Source organism: Solanum tuberosum, unplaced genomic scaffold, assembly GCF_000226075.1.
Source record: "Solanum tuberosum cultivar DM 1-3 516 R44 unplaced genomic scaffold, SolTub_3.0 scf00357, whole genome shotgun sequence".
Classification (NCBI taxonomy): domain Eukaryota; kingdom Viridiplantae; phylum Streptophyta; class Magnoliopsida; order Solanales; family Solanaceae; genus Solanum; species Solanum tuberosum.
Window position 1 is genome coordinate 488,403 of NW_006239283.1, and position 19,757 is coordinate 508,159.

The window sequence follows — 19,757 nt, forward strand, 5'->3', positions numbered from 1 at the left end:
TATTTATTTTAAAAAAATAAAACGCCTGAAATAAGCTGATAAAACAAAATGCCTCTGCTCGGATTCGAACACGCGACCTCGCGTGCAGTAGAGCAAATTCCTGAACCCCCAACGCCACTGAGCTACGCCTTTGGTGTATTTCAGGGGGTTCAATAGTATATATATACACATATATTCAAAATTTAATCTTATATATATAGTGTAATTTTTCGACGAAGGGGGTTCGGATGAACCCCCTTCATTGAACGTAGATCCGCCCCTGTGGACGATAGCTCAATATCTGAGTATCTGATATTGAGCTATTGTATGCAGGTTTATTTTGTCCTTTCTATTATATTCTGTAATTTAATCTCCTCTTTTACATGTACTTCCGAGTTACTCGAATGATTCTTATGATGATCTTGGCTGTTATTTTTGTAATTCAATCATTAACTCAAGATTTGTGGATTTAAATCTTGAAGTTATCTATGATATTTTAACATTTTAAAAGAAGTGTTTCATCACATCATCCATAATCTTAGGTGCATTTTTCATAACATGAAAGTCATTGGTTGTTTGTATGAGCAATTGCAATTGATTTTGCTTTATCAATATGCTATATAAGCTACACAAATTGACTCTAAGAAGTTGAAAATGCTGCCATAGATTACATGTAAGCATTTCTTCATGATACCTTATACTATTTAGACTTGGTTTATGTTTGGCTAACTCGCCTTTGCTCATCATGGCATAAAAATTAGGTATGTAAAGTTACCTACTCTATCAATATGCACAATTTGAACCTTTTTATGAATATATAGTTGTTGTAATATCTTTGAAATCCAGCAACATTTATGTAATATGGGTGAACATATAATCAGCAAACATGAGAGAAATGATCAAAATAGATGTTGTTAGCTCTTGTATGTTCTCTTTGTTTTATCGGTGAATTTTTTGACTCAATTGCTCATTAATATACAATAAATTAAAAAAATGCAGTTGTTTTAGTTTTCATCATGTGCCTTACTGTCATACGTGTAAGTTTTTAAGATTATAGATTGTTTTTTGGAACTGACTTTTTACATCAGATGATTCCACTAGAATCAGGAATGGTCGCGGCAAGACTAGAGGGAAAGGTCTTGAAAAAATGAAGAAGGCTCAAGGAAGAAAGATGAAAATAGAGATCCCAGTTGGTAAAGGAAGGCCAACTAAACCAGATCAATCGGCAAAACTATCCAATGAGCTAGGGATAATTGCTCGGAATTTTCTTTTGCTTCCAAACAAGTGGAAAGAACTCACAAGAGAGGACAAAGATGCAGCACTAATTAGATGCCATGTAAGGATTCTATACTCTTGTAAATTTATTTCATGGTAGTGATTAAATTGAGTTCTTTTTTTGGGTACTGCTATTTTTCATTCATCTTATTTTTTTGGAGAACTACTCAGCGATATGTATCTCCGTTGATATCTAATAGTAAGTTAACTAATGGTCTCTTTTGTCTTATTTCCTGTTTTTATAAAAAAAATAATTAACAAGAATTTTATTACGAATAACTAACAAACTAGAAAATAAACTATCTATGCATCAGATCCACTACTTGATACCATAACTAACAAACTAGAAAATAAACTATCTATGCATCATATCCACTACTTGATATGGAAAAAAACAACTAGTTGTATACAATCATTCAAGCTTCCTTCTTAAAATTTTTCTAAGGGGTCATCTAAAGAAGATATCAACTGGAGGATCAATACTTCTATAGTTTGCAACTGTAGAGGTTTTGCCTTAAGCATTTGTTTGTGCCTACTTCAACTCCTTAGACCATTTTGATGCTTGCTTCGACACTCTTTATTAGTGTAAAATCTTATTTCATATGGCTCAAGAGTACACAGAAATGAACTACATTTTCTTGATAAAGTAAGAAATGGGATAAATGGCATAAAAAAGATTCAAGTAATATAGATACACAAGTAGTGAGATTGTAAGCTCATTTAAAAGTATCCTATGCTAGGACTAAAGAGTTTACAAAGTCCAAAAGATTGACATTAGAGTCTAACGGATCTAACCATAGCCTAACAATATAAAGTTAAAACATAATTAATCTTAAGTTGTAGATTGAAGTTGATATTCCATTAAAGAACCTTTTGTTTCTCACTTTCCGTACACACCAAAAAATACAAGGATCAATTTCCAAACTTTTGGATCTATCAACTTTTTAAGAGTTCTAACTATTGTAGCCATCCTTTAAATCAGCAGGCATGACTCAACTCAAATAAAAAATAGTAAAAAATAAATTTAAAAAATTAGCAGTCACTGGACAATGAAGGAATAGGTGTCTGTTAGTCTCATAAACTTCTTGACACATGAAACATTCATTAACTGTTGTCATGCCCCTTCACCTCAGGTTGTCCTGAGTGAAACTGGCCTCATGAGGGACTATTCAGATGAAATATGACTAGAGGCTTTGGTCTTCCAAATGAGTTTTCAAGGCAGTTATCTATTATATCATTTCGAGCACATAATGAAGATTCCTTGCTTTCATCACTGTGTATTGTCCATCTGTCTTCCTATACCATTTGATTTTATTTGGCCTGTGATTATTTTGAGGGCAACATTCCAGCTTTGATAGTAATAGTAGCAACTTTCAATCATGAAAAATTGTTCTGGACAATTGCATCCATGTATTTATTTTCTCTGTTCTAGGAGATAATAGAGTTTGGATCAGAGGCTATTGAGAATAGAGTAGGGAAGTCACTTAGGAGAGTAGTGTTCTTTGATCATTTATCCTCCCAATATTTAAAGTGAATGTCATTACTTGATTTTCAGCTGCATTGCTGGTTAAATTAATTCCTTAGTTTTGACATGATCTTCCATGTACCAAAAACATATGGAGCTATGATACAACAATGGACAAGTGTGATAGTATTTCATTTTTTACAAAATAACATTTCTTTTCAGAAAGCACCATCTTAATTATTGAACCTCCATAGCCATTTCATTAGCAGATTCTATTATGTCCTGTCAGGTTCCTAATACCTAAGCCTTCAATGTATTTGGAATAATGATCTTGAGAAGATGAAATACATGATTTTTGTTATTTCCTTGTCATATAAAGTCTATCCTTAACTTATCAATTCGTGACATTACCTTACTGGAAATAGAAAAGAGTGATATTATGTATGTAGCTCGGTTGTCAAGAACACTGTTTATGAGAGTAAATACAGTTCTTGAACTGCAATATATGATTCACAATGGGTACTCAAGTTTGAACTTTGAAGTTAATTAGTATGTTTGCAAATGTAATGATTATTATTTAATATGAAAGGGATTTTGCTCATTCTGTGTTTTTCTTTAATACTTATTTGATTTTTAGGTAGAGGTTTGAGATTAATTTGGATGAGCATTACGTGAAAGATAGTTGTGAGGATATTCTGAAAAACAGAAGCCGACAATGGCGCTACAAGTTAAAACAAACTATTTGAAAATAGCACGCTCTGAGGAAGAAGCTCGTAAGATTGAAGTGCCAGAGTTGACCCCAGAAAATTGGAATTAGGCTTTGTGACATGTGGATCAACCAGAGCATAAGGTAATTTATATTGATATTATTCTCGTTGTTATTTAAGTTACAGTATTTTGTATTTTCTTTGTAGAAACGATGCGAACATAAACAAGGCCAATCGAACTAAGCTTAAGTGTAATCATTTCATGGGATCAAAAGCGTTTGTAGCGGCTCGTGCTGAACTTGTAAGTAATACCATTTTTATTGTTTTGACTAATGAAACTTTAGTATTATTTCAATTGTTTCTTATTTCACAGGGTAAAACTAACCCTGAAGGAGTAGAGCCTGACAGAATCGAGTTCTATAAGCATACTCATTACACGAGTGAGAAAGGATGGTCATCTTTAGAGGCTGAGACTCACTATGTAAGAAATTACTTTTCATCTTTTACAACATTCTCATTGGATTTGTCAGATTAATGTTTTTCAAAAGTTCTGCATTCTCCTTTAAATAATTTTAATATGTTTATGCAGAACAACATGACAGATTTGAAAGATCTATATACATCGGGAGAGTCTTCCATGACTATTGATGAAATTGTGGATACTATACTTGGTACAAAGTCGGGGTACATAAAAGGACTTGGTTATGGCCCAAAACCTAATACTACAAGATCTACACAAAGGAGAACGGCAGAGTTAGAAGACTCCCTCAAAAAGGCAAAACAGGAAGCTGTTAGTGCCCAGCTTGAATTACAGAATTGATTAAATGCAGCTGAAACTGTGGTAGATAATCAGCAGTCTCAAATAGAAGACCAACAATCTCAAATACAAGACCAGCAATCTCAAATACAATCATTAAATTCTCAATTGAATACTATAGTGGCACGCCAAGAGGAAATGTTTAGAAAAATGCAACTTCTTTCTCGCTCATCGCCACCAAGGTTAGAAGTAACTCAAACTTATATGATAAGTATTTTTTAATTTTTTTATATTAAATATATAAATATGTAGCATTCAGTATCTAACTTTGCATATTTTTCTTCATGATTCAGCAAAGATTGAGATCCATCAAAATGTCAACTTAAGGTATATTTTTATTTTTATTTCTCCAACTTAAAGTCCATGTTTAATAAGTTATAGTTTATACCTATTATGTTTTATTTATACCATGATATATTAGTTAATACCTTACCTCATAAAAAAGTTAGTATGAAACATGTTACACTTTAGCTGCTTCCTAAGCTTATTAGATAGAGTGTAGAAAATGCTATACTACCTTATAGAGGGGAATCATTGCCAATACCTATGATTGATAAAGAGAAAATTCCTTCTTATCACAAAATTTGTAGATTTTAAGACCATGGGAGTAGGATATAAACTTGTAAAACTACAATTATTATCCTTCTCAGTGTCTTACTCCTTGCTTATGGTGTATTTAGTCATTCAGTGATGGTTTGGTCTAAATTTTCTTAATTCTTGATATGAAAGATTTGTAGTATTAAGGAATTCCAGTACCACATAGAAGCAACATAGTTTCTTTTCAACAAAGCTCCGTTTGAAACAATCAAAAAGAAAAGTAAGACACATAATTTGAATCAAATGAAATACCATTCTGATGAGGAAAAAGTTCATTGTGCTCAGAAGTTCAACCAATTTTCAACTTTTTGTCCTTTTTTTTCTCTTTTCTGCTTCCTCTTACTCCTAAAATCTATTCCAGCTTTCATACTTTCTAGACAGAAGGTGTTGTGTATTTTCCTATTTATTTAGTAAAAGGTAAGACTCATATAACTCTTAAGCTTACTTTAGCTGGTATGATTTACAATAAGTACTAGAAACATAATAACTTGGGAAAAGAAGAGGTGGATTTAAGGGAATGATGAAGATCAGTATAGATCCACGTTGCATGAGGTGAGGAATGTGTTAGGGAGAGATGTTAAAGAAGTTCAAGAAATACAGTCGTAGAATTTGGCAGGTGATTGTCCGGGCTTTAGAAAGAATCAGTAATGTGTTATGCTTATTGAAATACTTCAGTAAGGTGTTATGTTTCCATAATGCTTCATTCCTAGCTTCCGATATGTGTGATATTGTAGCTGTCAGGATTGCCCATATTGGTGCATCCTTGGATGTCTTGTTAGTAGCAGCAGCAGAATGAGCACCCTTTCACAGAGCTTTCATCCCTTTGTAGGACTTCATGTGGGCATGAAGTTTTCTCTGGCTTGAATGGTTTCCCACATTGCCTGCAACACACATTCATAAATTAAATACTATGCTGACATTTAAGAAAAGATACTCCCTCCGAACCACTTTACTTGTCGAATTTACTAAAAATAGATAGTCCAAAATAATTGTTATTTTATAATTGTGTATTTTCCTCATGCCTTGAATCATCCATTTCCACAGTATCCAACACTACATTTGTTCTTCATACCTCAAATCTTCTTCTAGTACCAGCAATTGTCTTATTTGGGTGTATATTCCCATCAGTCAGCCCCCTTTATACACATTGTTATTCATTTTACTCATAGGTTATCAACTTTGTTGGCTATATTCCAGACATACTTTCCTGTTGCAGCTTCATTCCATAACACACAATTAGTGATCCCAAGTCATCCTTTTCTTTTTCGCTTGCATACTATATCCCATGAAAGGAGAAATTCTGATAAGTTACCAAATTCAAATTCTGAAAATCTATAATTTGCCATTCCTGTAATATTTCTTATTCACAATTCCATTGTAATTCTATCCCATTTTCCAGAAAATTGGGAATACCCTTATCGCCAATTCTGCTGCATATTACTCAATTTGTTTCGACCTACCTTTCAGATTTCGTCTTCCTAAATTGATAAGAATTGCTTATTTCTGGTTTTTAATTTGTTTCAATGTTTGAAAATCAGTTTCTTATGGAGGTTGTGGAAGGAAAACTATGGATATGATATAAATAAGCTTAAAAAACCTTTTGGTTGGTGAAATCTGATTATTTGCTTGGTATCTGATGACTTTATGGATTGCAATTTATTTTATTCTTTGAACCCCTAAGTATTGAAGGATTGGTGACTTAATGTGAGGACATTGCTTGATATTTTAGGCATAGATTGAAGAAAATTATTTGAAAGTTACTTATTGTGATCAGTTCAGCCCATGAATTTTGTTTGTTGGAGTGTATTTTTCCTGCAAACAGCTTTTTATCTTTCAGCACTTGTTTAGGCAGTGAAAAAATAATAGACCAGTATACATGTATATGCAGCAGCATGGTATTGACCAGTTGAAGCCTACTAGTGAAACACAGGTTCCTCGAGCCTCACATTTTCACCTTGGCTGTCATTTTTCCTAATAACACATCGCAATCTACAACATTTAGTGTTCTAGAAGTGATGGTGCCGCCCAGGTATTTAATTGGTGGTTACCTCTGGCGTATTCAGACAATTAACATATATCATTTACCTCTTGTTTTCCCATGATGGAAGTATAAACATTAAACTTTGTAGCATTTGTAGTGAGCCATGTGACCTCTGAGAATGTTTTTATTCCTTATCTTATTAGCATTAACACATGTTATATTCCCTTTGCAAAATATGAGCATGTTTATTTGCAAAACAAAAGTGTTTCAGTTTCAGCCACCCATAGCATCAACGCCTTGTGAAGTACTTCATGCACACCACAAATAGCAGTGGGGATATAGTTCGTATATATGTGTAGCTTCATATTATGCATGATTGATTTATCTTTGCAGAAACTTGGCATTACAATGTATGAAAAACATAATGTAATGTTGCAGATTCTACTCTATATTAAATCTTATAAATTTGTATTCTCTTTTTTACACAGGTATAAAAGGTGAGAATTGAATCAAGACTAATGCAAACTAAGTATCACCACATTATTGGTACTTTGGAAGAAACTTCTACTTTTCAGTCTCAGTTTAGGAGTAATATTTCTTCTAGTTCAGTTAGATTTGCTTGTTATTGGACTTATTTTATTTTAATTTAAGGAGCTTGTAATGACATATTACCTTCATATATTTTACTCGTTTTCAATTGTATGATCATGGGTGGATTTCATTATTATCTAGCATGTTTTCTTATTTAATTTTAGATTTATGCAACTCTATAATTTAAAAAATAACATTGATATAAAATAATTAAATGTCATCAATGAATGCAATTGGTGACAAAAGATTTCGTCATTAAAGGTAACTTTTAGCAACGATTAAATCAAACTTTTTAAGACAAATATTTTTGTCACGAAATAAATAAATTCGCCATTTAGTGACCAATTTCCTCTTATTTATTGAATACAAATTATTTTTTTATTTTATGACAATTGTAATTGTCACTAATGATAATTTATTGTGACAATACATGGTGTCGGTAAAAACATTATTTTTAGTGACAAAATGATAGATTTAACCACAAAATTATCAACCTTCTTTATAATAATAAATTTGTCCCTAATTTCTACATTTAAGGACAAAATGATTTTTTGTATATAAAAAATAGTCATTAGTGATGATATTACATTTATTCAACTACGAAATATATATCACTTTAGAGACAATTGATGTCGTCATTGATTAACCTAAATAATTAATGACGATATAATTTTGTCGATAGTAATAACTTTTTTAGTGACAAAACATACTATTAAGTACAAAAAAATTATTTTTTTATCACAAATATATTCGTCACAAATGTTTATTCATTTGGGGATGATTTTTCTTTTCTGTAGTTAATATAATACCTTTAGCGACGAAGCACTAAATCGTCTTTGTATACTTTTAGTGACGCACGTTTAGTGACGATTGATTGACGAAATTTTTTTCGTCATACAAGATTTTTAGTGACGAAATACGATTTATAGATGACGAAATTATTCGTCCTGATAATCAAATTTGTTGTAGTGATTATGTCTTGTTTTAGAATTTCCATGGCATACTCGTACATTCAATGTACTGATGCCATTTGGCCTGTATCTTTTTATGATGCAAACACATGTAACTAGGATCAACATCCAACGCATCGTTGATCTAGTTGAGCACTCAGAGTCTTGTGGTGAGCCTCTTTGCTTTTCAGAGGATCCCTTTTAATGCATTGAGTTTTATTATTAGTTCATTAGGATGTCGTAGGTCTTGTACCGACATCCATCTCAGTTGTTTTAGAGGCTTCATATATAGTCATATGTTAGTTGTTTAGTCCTTTCATTGTCATTATCTTATGTTGAGACTTATGTTTGCCTTAATGGCCAGTTGAATGTTCCTTGATAACATTCCAGTTTAATACATAGATTTATCTTTGTTGAGTTAAGTCTTTCACTGAGTAAGTAAGCCAGGCCAAGGGTTCGCTTGGGGCCATCAATGGTTCTCGAGTGCCAGTCCCGCCCAGGGTGTAGTCTCGGGGTGTGACACTTCACATTGATAACCAGGACTCTACAGACACGACCTCATAGACACCCTAGGACTCTTGAACCGTGGTTTGATACCAAGTTTGTCAAGCCCCGAGCCTACACCTTGGATGTAACTGGTACTCGAGAACCATTGTTGGTCCCCAAGCGAACCCTTTGCCTAGCTCAATATTCAGCGGAAGACTTATTCAACAATATATGAATTCAAAAGTAAAGGTTTCTCAAAATAATTAACTCAAAACATTTAAAAACATTCAAATTGCCAAAAGAGGCAACTCAAGTCTTAAACATTAACAATTGAAAATGAAACAAACTTCTCAAAATAATATTGTCTATGAAGTCTCAAACAACTATGATGGAAGTAGGGACATGCACCATGACATCCTAAAACGACTGAAAGTAAATGGGGAACCCTCTGAAGCAAGGAGGCTGACCAAAGCAACTCTGGAACTGCAAGTGGTATCAACGGAGCGCCTGTTGATGACCGTGATTTCCTGTATTTTAATCATGAAAGATGCAGGCAAAATGGCATCAGTATATGGAATGTATGAGCATTCAAGTGGAACTCTAAATCATAGACATAAGCTTGAACTGATAAAAAGGAAGAACATACTCACCTCATCTCAACTCAACTCAACTTAACTCAACTCAACTCAACACAAGGATAGTCAACTCAATTAGATATAAAAGTAACAATAAAGATACAGTATTAAAAAAGCTTTTAAACAATAGATAATAACTCAATCTATTTAAAAATACAATAATTAACTCTTTTACTCTTATTTGGGAGATTCCCTTACCGACAACAATCACTATGAGCTATGTGATGATACAATGTCTCTCCCACGCTGCGAGAATTATCCTATACATTGCCGGAGTATAGGACATCCTCAACTAAGTGGATCCACTAAGCATGCTTAAAAGCAATAAGGAATCATCTAAAAAGTATGACACATTACCCATGTTGGCATACATGGTTTAAGAGGATTTTGAGTTGTTTGAACTCGTCCCCATATCAGTGGTTAATACTACTCCCAATAATATAACTCATGATCATATGTTTAAAAACATTTCCTCATCCTCAAACTTTAAGATTATTACTCAAAAGGTTTTTTAAAAAGATATAGTGCTCAAAACTCCTCATGAGCTCATTTGGAAATCAAAGTTTCTTCTCATTTTAAAGGTAAAACATTTACTCTTGGGAATACTTAGTTCCCTTATATTCATTTTGGAATCATGAACTCGACTCTCCTCATCCTCATGGTCAAGTACTCAAGTCTTAAAACAAGTTTTAAAAGTTTGTAAAAGACTTCTCAAAACGACTCAAAGGACTCCGTCGAACTTTACTTTTAACTCTATTTTAAATTTGAAATGTGATTTCAAGAGTTATGATTCATGATATATAGGATCTCTCGATAATTAATGAAGGTTTAAATAGTTAAGATTAAGAAGGGAATGAAAGCTCGACTCAAATGAACAACTGCGGAACGAGAACAAAGAAGATAAGTGGCATGGCGGTTTTGGCACACGGGTGGCGCGTCGCGCATGGCCTCCCATTACTGGGGCTTGTTTCTCGTGCACTGATGGCGCCCCACACAGCCCTGCTAGCGCATAGGGGGCGTGACGCCCCAGCCCCTTTTCAGAAAATTTCGATGAATTTTTCTTCTTGATTTTTGGCCCTAATTCACCTAGAATTGAATGATTTCTGCCAAACTCTCTTAGATTCGTAAACCCAACATAAGTAAACAAAAATCTACTCAAATCTCCTCAAGAAAAAACCTCAAACTCAAAACCCTCACCTCAAGAACTCATCAAAACCACATTTATAAAGAATGAAGAACGAAACCTCAAGAAATCAGCAAGAACCTCAATACACGGATTTTCATGGACGAATTTAATAAGGAAACTCATGATTGTTGTGACGGTGAATGAACTCATCACTATGAAAGCTTACATCCCTCGAAAGAATCAAATTCTTGGCAAAAATCCTCAAAGATCGCAATAAATCTTGAATGCTTGAAGTTTTTCTCCCTTTTCTCCTCTTGAACTTTGCCCTAACTTTCCAAACACTTTTAAACTTTAGCGTAAACTGATTTTAATATGCTTTGATCCCTAATTTGGGTGAAAAAAACGTGTGTACTTTGTGGGGTAAGGAAAAACCAAAATGGGCATATCTCCCTCATCCGCACTCGGAATTTAGCAAACTCGGTGGTGTTGGAAAGAGTACTCAAAGACATGAATTACTATCTTTAGTATAGTAACTTATAGACATGAATAAAATATTAAAGATATATCAAGAATTACTATGCACTTTATGAAGACAATATTCGAAAAGGAATAAAAGAGAAAGTATGATAAATAAATGAAGTAGATGGAGTAACCATTCTCTAAAGACTAAAAAGAATATTACAATTATGTTAAATCAATAACGAGAGGGTAACATGGATAATTGGACATTATAACATGCTACTATTTTCATATTATAACTTACTTATATATTTAAAGAATCTTATATTGTGCAATTGTGATTTGTTTCGAGTGAATGATATTGGATAACATGAAAAATATCTTCAAGAGTTTGAATTTCAATTTCAGAATCATCTGGTGAAAGTTTTAATTGAAAATTTCAAGTAGCTAGATAATAGACATGGAGGAAAATGAGATATGTATTTCAAATTTCCATTACCTATATTTCTTGCATAAATTTTCCACCTTAACTGTACAAACTGATCCATGTTCTTCACAATTCAGGGAAAAAAGTGATACATGAAAGATACACAGGGGATACACATATCATGTTGTGATCTTTCCATCCATATACTTATTTCATTGAATATATTACCACTAATTAGCGAAGCCTAAAAGAAATTCTTACTATACGTACATAATAATTATCACTATTTCATAAAAATATTAGGTCTGAAGCTTTGGTATTAAATAATGACATGTCAACGTCAATGACATAGTAAAAAATTTCACTAAGTTAGTACAAAATATGAATAGGTAAATGCACTAAAAAATGAATGAGAGTCAACAACTATTGTATATACATAGAAATTCCTTTAACCATAAATATACAACATATATTTATTTTTTATCAGAGGCAGTTTGGATGAAACCCTTCTTGGTCCCACTTGACTTTTCCCTGATAAAGATGATTAGATTAACAAAGTGTTCAATCATGCAAAATGATTTATTTATTGATAACTTACATTCTATATAAAGGTGAGAATGTCTCTCACTAAATTTGGAAACCTTCTCCAGTTAGGAAATCACTCTCACTTATAAGAAAATGAGTTTAAAAGGTAAGTTGATCTCTCAAATAGAGATGTGATGAACATTTGCTTAATGAGCACTTCAAATCAAATCCACACAAAATATACGACATATCTCCGGATAAGATAATAAACTTTACATTTTATGAAGGTCAATTGGGAAAAACTAACTCTATTGTTAGCTGGAAATATATTCTTGGTAAGCCTCTAATTCATTTCATATTTTGATTGACTTTGATAGAAGTGAGAAATGAATTAGTTTTCTCTCCCTTTTTCTATTTTGTAATTAATCTTACATATATCTGTGAAAATAAGGTGTGAAAGCAAAATTAAGTAGGGAAAGAGTATTATGAGAAGATGGTTTTACACATATTCTTAAAAAGATCACATCATTTTATATTAAGATTTGAAGATCAAAAGTAAGAACACCTAGTTTCAATTAGTAGAAGAGTACGTAGAGTATTGTCAATGATTCAAAATATTCTAAAAGAGATCAAGAAATCATAATCAAACAAAAAAAAAAGACTCTTGAAATGGTAAAAGTTCATAAAATAGGACAAAATAAATAACACTATTTTGAGTTAACGGTCACAAAGGAATTCTCTAGATAAAATTCTTGCAGTATGTTCATTTACAATAAAAACCACTGAATTAAAATTCTAAAGAACTATTAGCATTTTAGATTATAATGTTATTGTTAAATAACATCACATTTCACGGGGTAATTTATTACATTAAGTTAAGTGTGTTTATATATATGTTTAAATATATGTACATAGTGTGTGTATCATGATCAGTTATGAACTTAAATGTGTGCACTTTTTATTCTTTTGTATCCTTAATATACGTGGTTTGATAACAGGAGGAAAAGAGCGGCATTCCAAGCAAGTCCTACATATAGACGATGTGGAAAAATCAATCACATTCAATTATCCACAATCAATCACATTCAATTTTATTGAAGGACATATGACTGAACTTTACAAGTCAATGACAATTACATTTACTGCAAAGGAAAACTTAATGACTTGGACTCCTGTGTACGAAAAATTGAATGAAAATACTCCAGAGCCCCTTGATATTATGGAGTTTCTTATTGGTCTCACCATGTTGGGAAATATATATCATTCCCCATTCCTAATAACATGATGAAGTATTATGGCTATCCTAAAATTTTGCTAATAAATAAAACTACTTGGTGTGATATATGTTTCAGGAACTTGATGAAGTATTAGTTCTATTGTAAATTTCTTTATGAATTAATAAAAATTTTTGGTGTGATATATGTTTCACAATTTGTGTATGTAAGCATGTTCAATATTAATGATACATATATGATAGGCTTTTCCATGTGCTTATGCAAATTTAGATGGAAATATTATATGGACAAAATTAATTAGATACTTTTTTAAAAAAATCATTTCTTTGGTTAATTTGATTTGTATCCTCTTAAAAGAATTATAAGTTACTATTTAATTTTTAATAGAGACATTTTTTTTAATTGTAAATTGTGATTTCTATAATCATTTTGATGTTGTGCATTTGTGTATGTAAGCGTGTTCAATATTAATAATACATATATGATAGGCTTTTCCATGTGCTTATGCAAATTCAGATGGAAATATTAAATGGACAAAATTAATTATACTTTTAAAAAAATAATCATTTCTTTGGTTAATTGGATTTGTATCCTCTTAAAGGAATTATAAGTTACTATTTAATTTTTAATAGAGACATATTTTTTTTAATTGTAAATTGTGATTTCTATAATCATTTTGATGTTGTGTGGTAAAATATTCATAACTAATTATTTAAAATTAACAAACACCTACAATTTAATATTTAAAAAGTACTAATTAGAAAAACATCCTTACCATATCTACTAGAACTCACTATAAAGAAAAATAATTAGATAATCATTAATCACTTAGTAGTTTCCTACTAGATTTCCTTACCTCTCTCTCTCTCTCTCTCTCTCTCTTTCTCTCTCTCTATTTTCTCCCCATATCTCCACCCTCTTTCTCTCTTTGTCTATCCCCATTTGCTCTCTCCCTCTCCTCGATACTATTTTAACTTTGACTTTGATTCTATTTCTACCATATTTCCTCTTCGGCTCTAGCAATTCCATTTCCTTTCCTTTAAATTAAAAATGTTGATTTCTTACCAAACACAAAGATATTTCACAATTTAACTGATAAGAAAACACCAAATTTGAATGACCGTCTAGGTTATTTTCCTTTTATTGCATTCTTTCGATGTCTAGAGTATTCCTATAGTAACCCAAAGTTATTGAGGACTTGGAGGGTTGAATAGTACGGTCACCTGGTTGTTCATTTTGTTTTTGTCAAAGTTTCTGTGTTTAGGAGCTTTAAAAGTTTGAACGCTTAACTTCGGTTAAGACTTTAGACGGTTTCACAATGCAACTCTACTGGTTCCTTTAGCTCAGGAGCATTGTGTTTTCTCCAGAAGGACCTTCAGTGCGAATCTCGACACTTCTGAGATCATTTTGAGAAAACTTAAAATGGAGTTTAGGTGTAGGTTTGGAACACACTGTTTGTCGAGAAAACCTTGGGTGGATGTTTTGATTACTCTATTGAGTCTTTAATGCCGAATTTAGTTGTGTAGCATAGTTCATTGGCTTGCTCAGGGTTCTGAACGAATCCTTAGTACCCTATCAAGGATTTTAAGTCTTGTGGAACTAGCTAATCTGCATTAGCTGGTGCAGCCCCTATTCCTCTTCACATTCGTGCGCCTTTAGCCAAATTCTTTCTCCGCGCATGATTGTAAGCTTAGTGTCGTGCTTGCGGAGGCTAGTTGAGTTGGCCATCATGTTTGTAGGACTTGCGCCGCATTTGCATAGTCCAAGGGGGCTGACCCTTCATGTTTAAGTCTAGGCGCCATATTTACCAAACCTTGGAGGCCTTACCTTCCACAATCGCAGACTGGGTCCCGTGTTTGTCAAGGTCACCTGTCTGGTCTCTGAATGAAAGACCAGCCTCATTTTTTCAACACTTGATCATATTTTCAAATTGTGATTATAAGGGCTAGCGTCATGATCCTATTTCTCAAGTCCTGATGGCACCTACTATAACCCACCAGTAGGTAAGCCAACCCATATCCCAAAATGACATGTAATGGGTATAAAAGGAGAAACAAAGAGGAAACAACAATTTAACACAATTAACAAGACAAATAGCGGGAAAAAATTTCAGTAATTACATAAATTAAAAGACCCCTCCCATAACATGGAAGTCACAACTACAAAACTACTAAATAAAAGAGTACAAGCCCCAAAAGTGGGGAAAAAACAAATGAATTGTCTAAAAATACAAATGACTAGTAAACAAAATAATGATGGAGATAATTAAGATCCAGAACGCTATGTGCTTACCCTCGCCACCGAATGCGGAAACTACAGGCTCAATCTTAACGTTGTTAGATGGTACTCGAACCTGCATCATGATACAAATACAGAGTGCATCATGAGTACAAAAATAAAAGGGACTCGATAGGCATCATAGACCGACAAGGCAAGAAAAGTAAGGGCAATATGAAATGTGAGAATTTACACAACTGAAGTTAAAGAATGGAAAATTAACGCAAATGCACATAAGCTTACTAAGGAAATGAAGTGAAGTAAGTAAATACTAGCTAAAACCTAGCAAGACCCCCCAAAAGCCTAGAAGGTACACTCATGTGCAAGTTTAAGTAAAAAGCTAAACAAACACCCACAAGCCCGACGAGTACACATAATGCCTACATCTATTAAGAATAGGTCCTAGTGAGTCCACAGACAGAAAGTGTGTAGCCCCAACTTCAAAACATGAATAGACCTCCCAAAATAACTGTAACACCCCGTATCCGAAACAGACCAAAAATGCAGATTTTGAGAAGTTGTAGGTGCAACCCACAGTTGCCATCCACGGACCGCAGGTTAGACCACGGCCCGTTCTGGTGGTCCTTGGTTCACCACTGCAACCCCTCCCCAACCCAGCTCTGAAAATCGGCTAAGTCTCGACCCACGGACAGACCCACGGTCCGTAGGTCAGACCACGGTCCATGGTCTATGTCCGTGGATCAAGACTCCATTACCCAGCCTCTGACACAAACTACGGTCAACCAACACGGACCGTCGTTCGATCCATGGTCCGTAGGTCTGACCGTAGATGAGGGTCAACAGTCAGTTAGGGGAGAATTGTTGAGTGGGTCAACTTCAGATGGTCATAACTCTTATTACAAAAGTAATTATGTGTCCCATGACCTATAATATGATATATAATTGAATCATCTTTCCAACGCCACCGAGTTTGCTAAATTCCGACCTCTGAGTAAAAAGTTATGCTAATTTTAGTGAAGCCCTGTCGGGCATACTTAACTGACGACCCCAATCTACGGACTGTCGATTGACCTGGCCCGTAGGTCCAATCTGTCGGTCAGTCCAACAACAATTAAGTCAGGGGTCTTTTCCTATTTTGTTGAACCCCTAAGATACGTCATTTAGACCCTAAATCAAGAGGTTTTAGTCAGTTTAAGTCTAGAAACATAACTAGAACTTATCTAAGTCAAATCATTAATCAAAACTTAGAAAAATTAGAGCGTAAGAGAAGAAGAGAGGTCAAGAACCCTAGTTCAAGAACGCAACAAGTTTCCTTCAATTCCAACCCCAAAATCGAAAGATTTCTCCGTGGAATTCGTCACTAGGTATGTGGGATTTCACTAGTGGGTTCCTTTCGCCCATTAGGTCCCTAGAATTCAGTCAGATTCTTGATTCCATGATTATGAACAGACCTAGGGTTTCTAGAATTTCAACAGATCATTATGAATTAGTTATTTAAATGTTCCAAATCAGATTATCATGTTATTGCTCCGTTTATTGCATGAATTTCAGAACCCTCTCTATGTATTTCTTTAGTTCTTGAATTACACATGCTAGGTCAGACATTTCAATATTCAGTTATACATGCTCATTATGAATGCATCATTATCAGATTAATTGTTGCATTCTCAGTTTTGCATGTTTAGTTTTGAGATATCCAGTATTACAGAAATCCAGTCATATAATGTGTTAATCACTTAATCTATTGAGAGTAGCATAATACCGAGTTGGACTAGAGTTCAGCGTACCCATATAGTCTCAGAACTACGAGCCACGTAGGTGTAAGTCCCTTCTGTGGGCAACATCAGTTTAGTGATCACGCCAGTCATGTCTCTATACCTTTGGCCGGGTATATTGGGTCCTCTCGATGGGGCGTATACATCGGACTCCACATTTACCTCATGTGGTTTTATTGTCGGTTATTATAAGTAGCTCCCACAGTTCAGTCAGACTCTATTGCATTGACCACATTTACAGTTCATTCAGTATTCAGTCAGCATGTTATAAATTGGTCATTGCATTCACTTAACTCAGTATTCAGTATCTATGTCATGTCTAGATTATTTCATTGCTTTATTGCATTGTTCAGTTATATGTTATTTCAACTTTAATCTATCCTGCATGCTCAGTACCTTTCAAGTAATGATGCATACGTGCGCTACATCTTCTCGTGATGTAGGTTCAGGTTTTCAGCATCCAGATTACGCTTAGATCAGTTCCCGATCTCCAGTTCAGCAGCATCAGTGGTGAGTCCTCATTCTTCGAGGACAATAGTCATGTTATCTTTCAGTTTTCAGTCTTTTAGTTTTAGATTTTCTACACTTAGCTGGGCATGTCCCATCACTTCTAGTCAGTTTAGAGTCTTATTTTAGACATAGGTAGATTCATCTTAGTTTGAGTTAATATCTTTTTTGTATTAAACTCATCAGTTTTCATTTATCTCAGTTGTAGTATATGGGTATTCCCCATCTTTTCATTTTTATTTATGAATTAGCTTCCACATCAGTTTATTATCTTTAGTATGCTCATGATCATGCCAACAGGGTTAGCTTGGGATCACTTGTGGTCCTAGGTTTGGTGTCCGCGTCTCGAGGGTAGCTCGGGGAGTGACAAACTTGGTATCAGAGCCTTAGGTTCAAGTGTCCTAGGATGTCTGAAAAAGCCGCATTAGGTAGAGTCCTTTTCATGGATATGTAGTGCGCACCACATATAATGAGGGGGAGGCTACAAAGTGTTTTAGGAAATCTTCATTTTCTTTTTGCTTTTATCGTGCGTAAGGTATGATCTAAATTCCATTCTAACTCGACGTTCTACGTTTCAGTGATCATGCCTCCTTGTAGAGCTTATGCCAGGAATGCGAATGCCAGGAACGCAAACGCAACTCCTCCAGTTCCGGATCAGGAAGTCTCAAATGCTGAATTCAGGAATGCCATTAAGATGTTGGCTCAGAGTGTCGCTAACTAGAACAATCAGCGGGTTCAAGCTCATGTGAATGCAAATGAAGGACCAGTAGCAGCAAGGGTCCGTGACTTTGTTAGGATGAATCCGCCCGAGTTCTTAGGATCGCAGACTCATGAAGATCCCCAGAATTTCTTGGTTGAGATCAGGAAGATCTTTGAGAACAGGGGTACATATGTCGCTCCTATTACTTGGGATTGTTTCAGCGAAACCTTTCTCGACAGGTTTTTCCCCATAGAGTTGAGAGAAGCAAGGGCCTATGAATTTATGAACTTGAGGCAGGGTAACATGACTATCCAAGAGTATAGGCTCAAGTTTAACCAACTCTCCAAGTATCCTCGTCACATGGTTGCTGATTCTAGGGCTCAGATGAATAAGTTTCTGTATGGAGTGTCAGACTTAGTGAAGACCGAGTGCAGGAATGCTATGTTGTTGGGAGACATGAACATCTCTAGGCTTATGACTCATGCTCAGCAGGTTGAGGGTGATAAGCTTAGGGAACATGCTAAGGAGACTAAGAAAGCAAGAACAGGTAACTACGAGTATTCCCAACAGAAATTGTGTGGTGGAAATCGCTCACAGTTTCAGCAGAAGTCTTCGACTCCAGTACCTTCATTAGCTAGTGTTCCATCTCCCAGGTTCCGTAACAATCAGAAAGGTAGGGCGTCAGGCTCTAAGTCTCAAGGTAGTGTTTCAGGCACTAAAACCTACCTAACTTGCCCAAAATGTAGTAAGAACCATCCGGACGAGTGCCTTGCAGGTAAGGAAGGATGATTTGGGTGTGGTCAGTCTGGTCATAGATTAAAGGATTGTCCTTCTAGACAGGGTCAAAGAGGAATAATGGTAGAGCTCAGTCTATAACTTCAGCAGCACCAACAGGTAGCCCGACTCAGCATGGTAACTCATCTGGTACAGGTGGCGGACAACGCCAAAACAGGCTCTATGCTCTTCAGGTTCGTCAAAATCAGGAAGATTCTCCTGATATAGTCACTGGTACTTTACGAGTCTTTGATCTTGATGTTTATGCATTGTTAGATCCATGGGATACTTTGTCTTTTGTAACTCCTTACATAGCAGTCCAATTCAGTGTTAGCCTAGAAACTCTTTCAGAACCCTTCTCAGTCTCTACTCCAGTCGGTGACCCAGTTATAGCTAGACGGGTGTACAAAAATTGCCCTGTCACAGTCTCTCAGAAAGTCACCTCAGCAGATCTTGTAGAGTTAGAAATAGTAGACTTCGATGTCATTCTAGGAATGGATTGGTTACA

General features: G+C 34.6%; 1 protein-coding gene and 1 long non-coding RNA gene across 4 annotated transcripts in view; both read left to right on the top strand.

Annotated features, from left to right (window-relative positions):
• LOC102583260 (uncharacterized) overlaps window positions 1–1,203 on the top strand; it is a 3,490-nt gene extending 2,287 nt beyond the window's left edge. Inside the window, exon 4 of the long non-coding RNA XR_368421.2 lies at window positions 1,068–1,203. This is a non-coding gene — a long non-coding RNA (uncharacterized lncRNA). The remainder of the gene's footprint in view (window positions 1–1,067) is intronic.
• A 2,434-nt stretch (window positions 1,204–3,637) lies between these two features.
• LOC102583583 (uncharacterized) lies at window positions 3,638–7,548 on the top strand. 3 transcript variants are annotated; one of them, XR_368423.2, is made up of 5 exons: window positions 3,638–3,727; window positions 3,800–3,907; window positions 4,016–4,425; window positions 4,537–4,570; window positions 7,310–7,548. XR_368423.2 is itself a non-coding variant. In XM_015315340.1 (3 exons), exons 1-3 carry the CDS (start codon window positions 3,689–3,691, stop codon window positions 4,244–4,246), a joined length of 378 nt encoding a protein of 125 aa, XP_015170826.1. In that variant the 5' UTR covers window positions 3,638–3,688; the 3' UTR covers window positions 4,247–4,427. The 3 variants fall into 3 exon arrangements, 1 of the variants encoding a protein (XP_015170826.1); XR_001475288.1 differs by lacking the exon at window positions 4,537–4,570; XM_015315340.1 differs by lacking the exons at window positions 4,537–4,570; window positions 7,310–7,548 and having other exon boundaries at window positions 4,016–4,427.
• The last annotated feature ends 12,209 nt before the right edge of the window (window positions 7,549–19,757 follow it).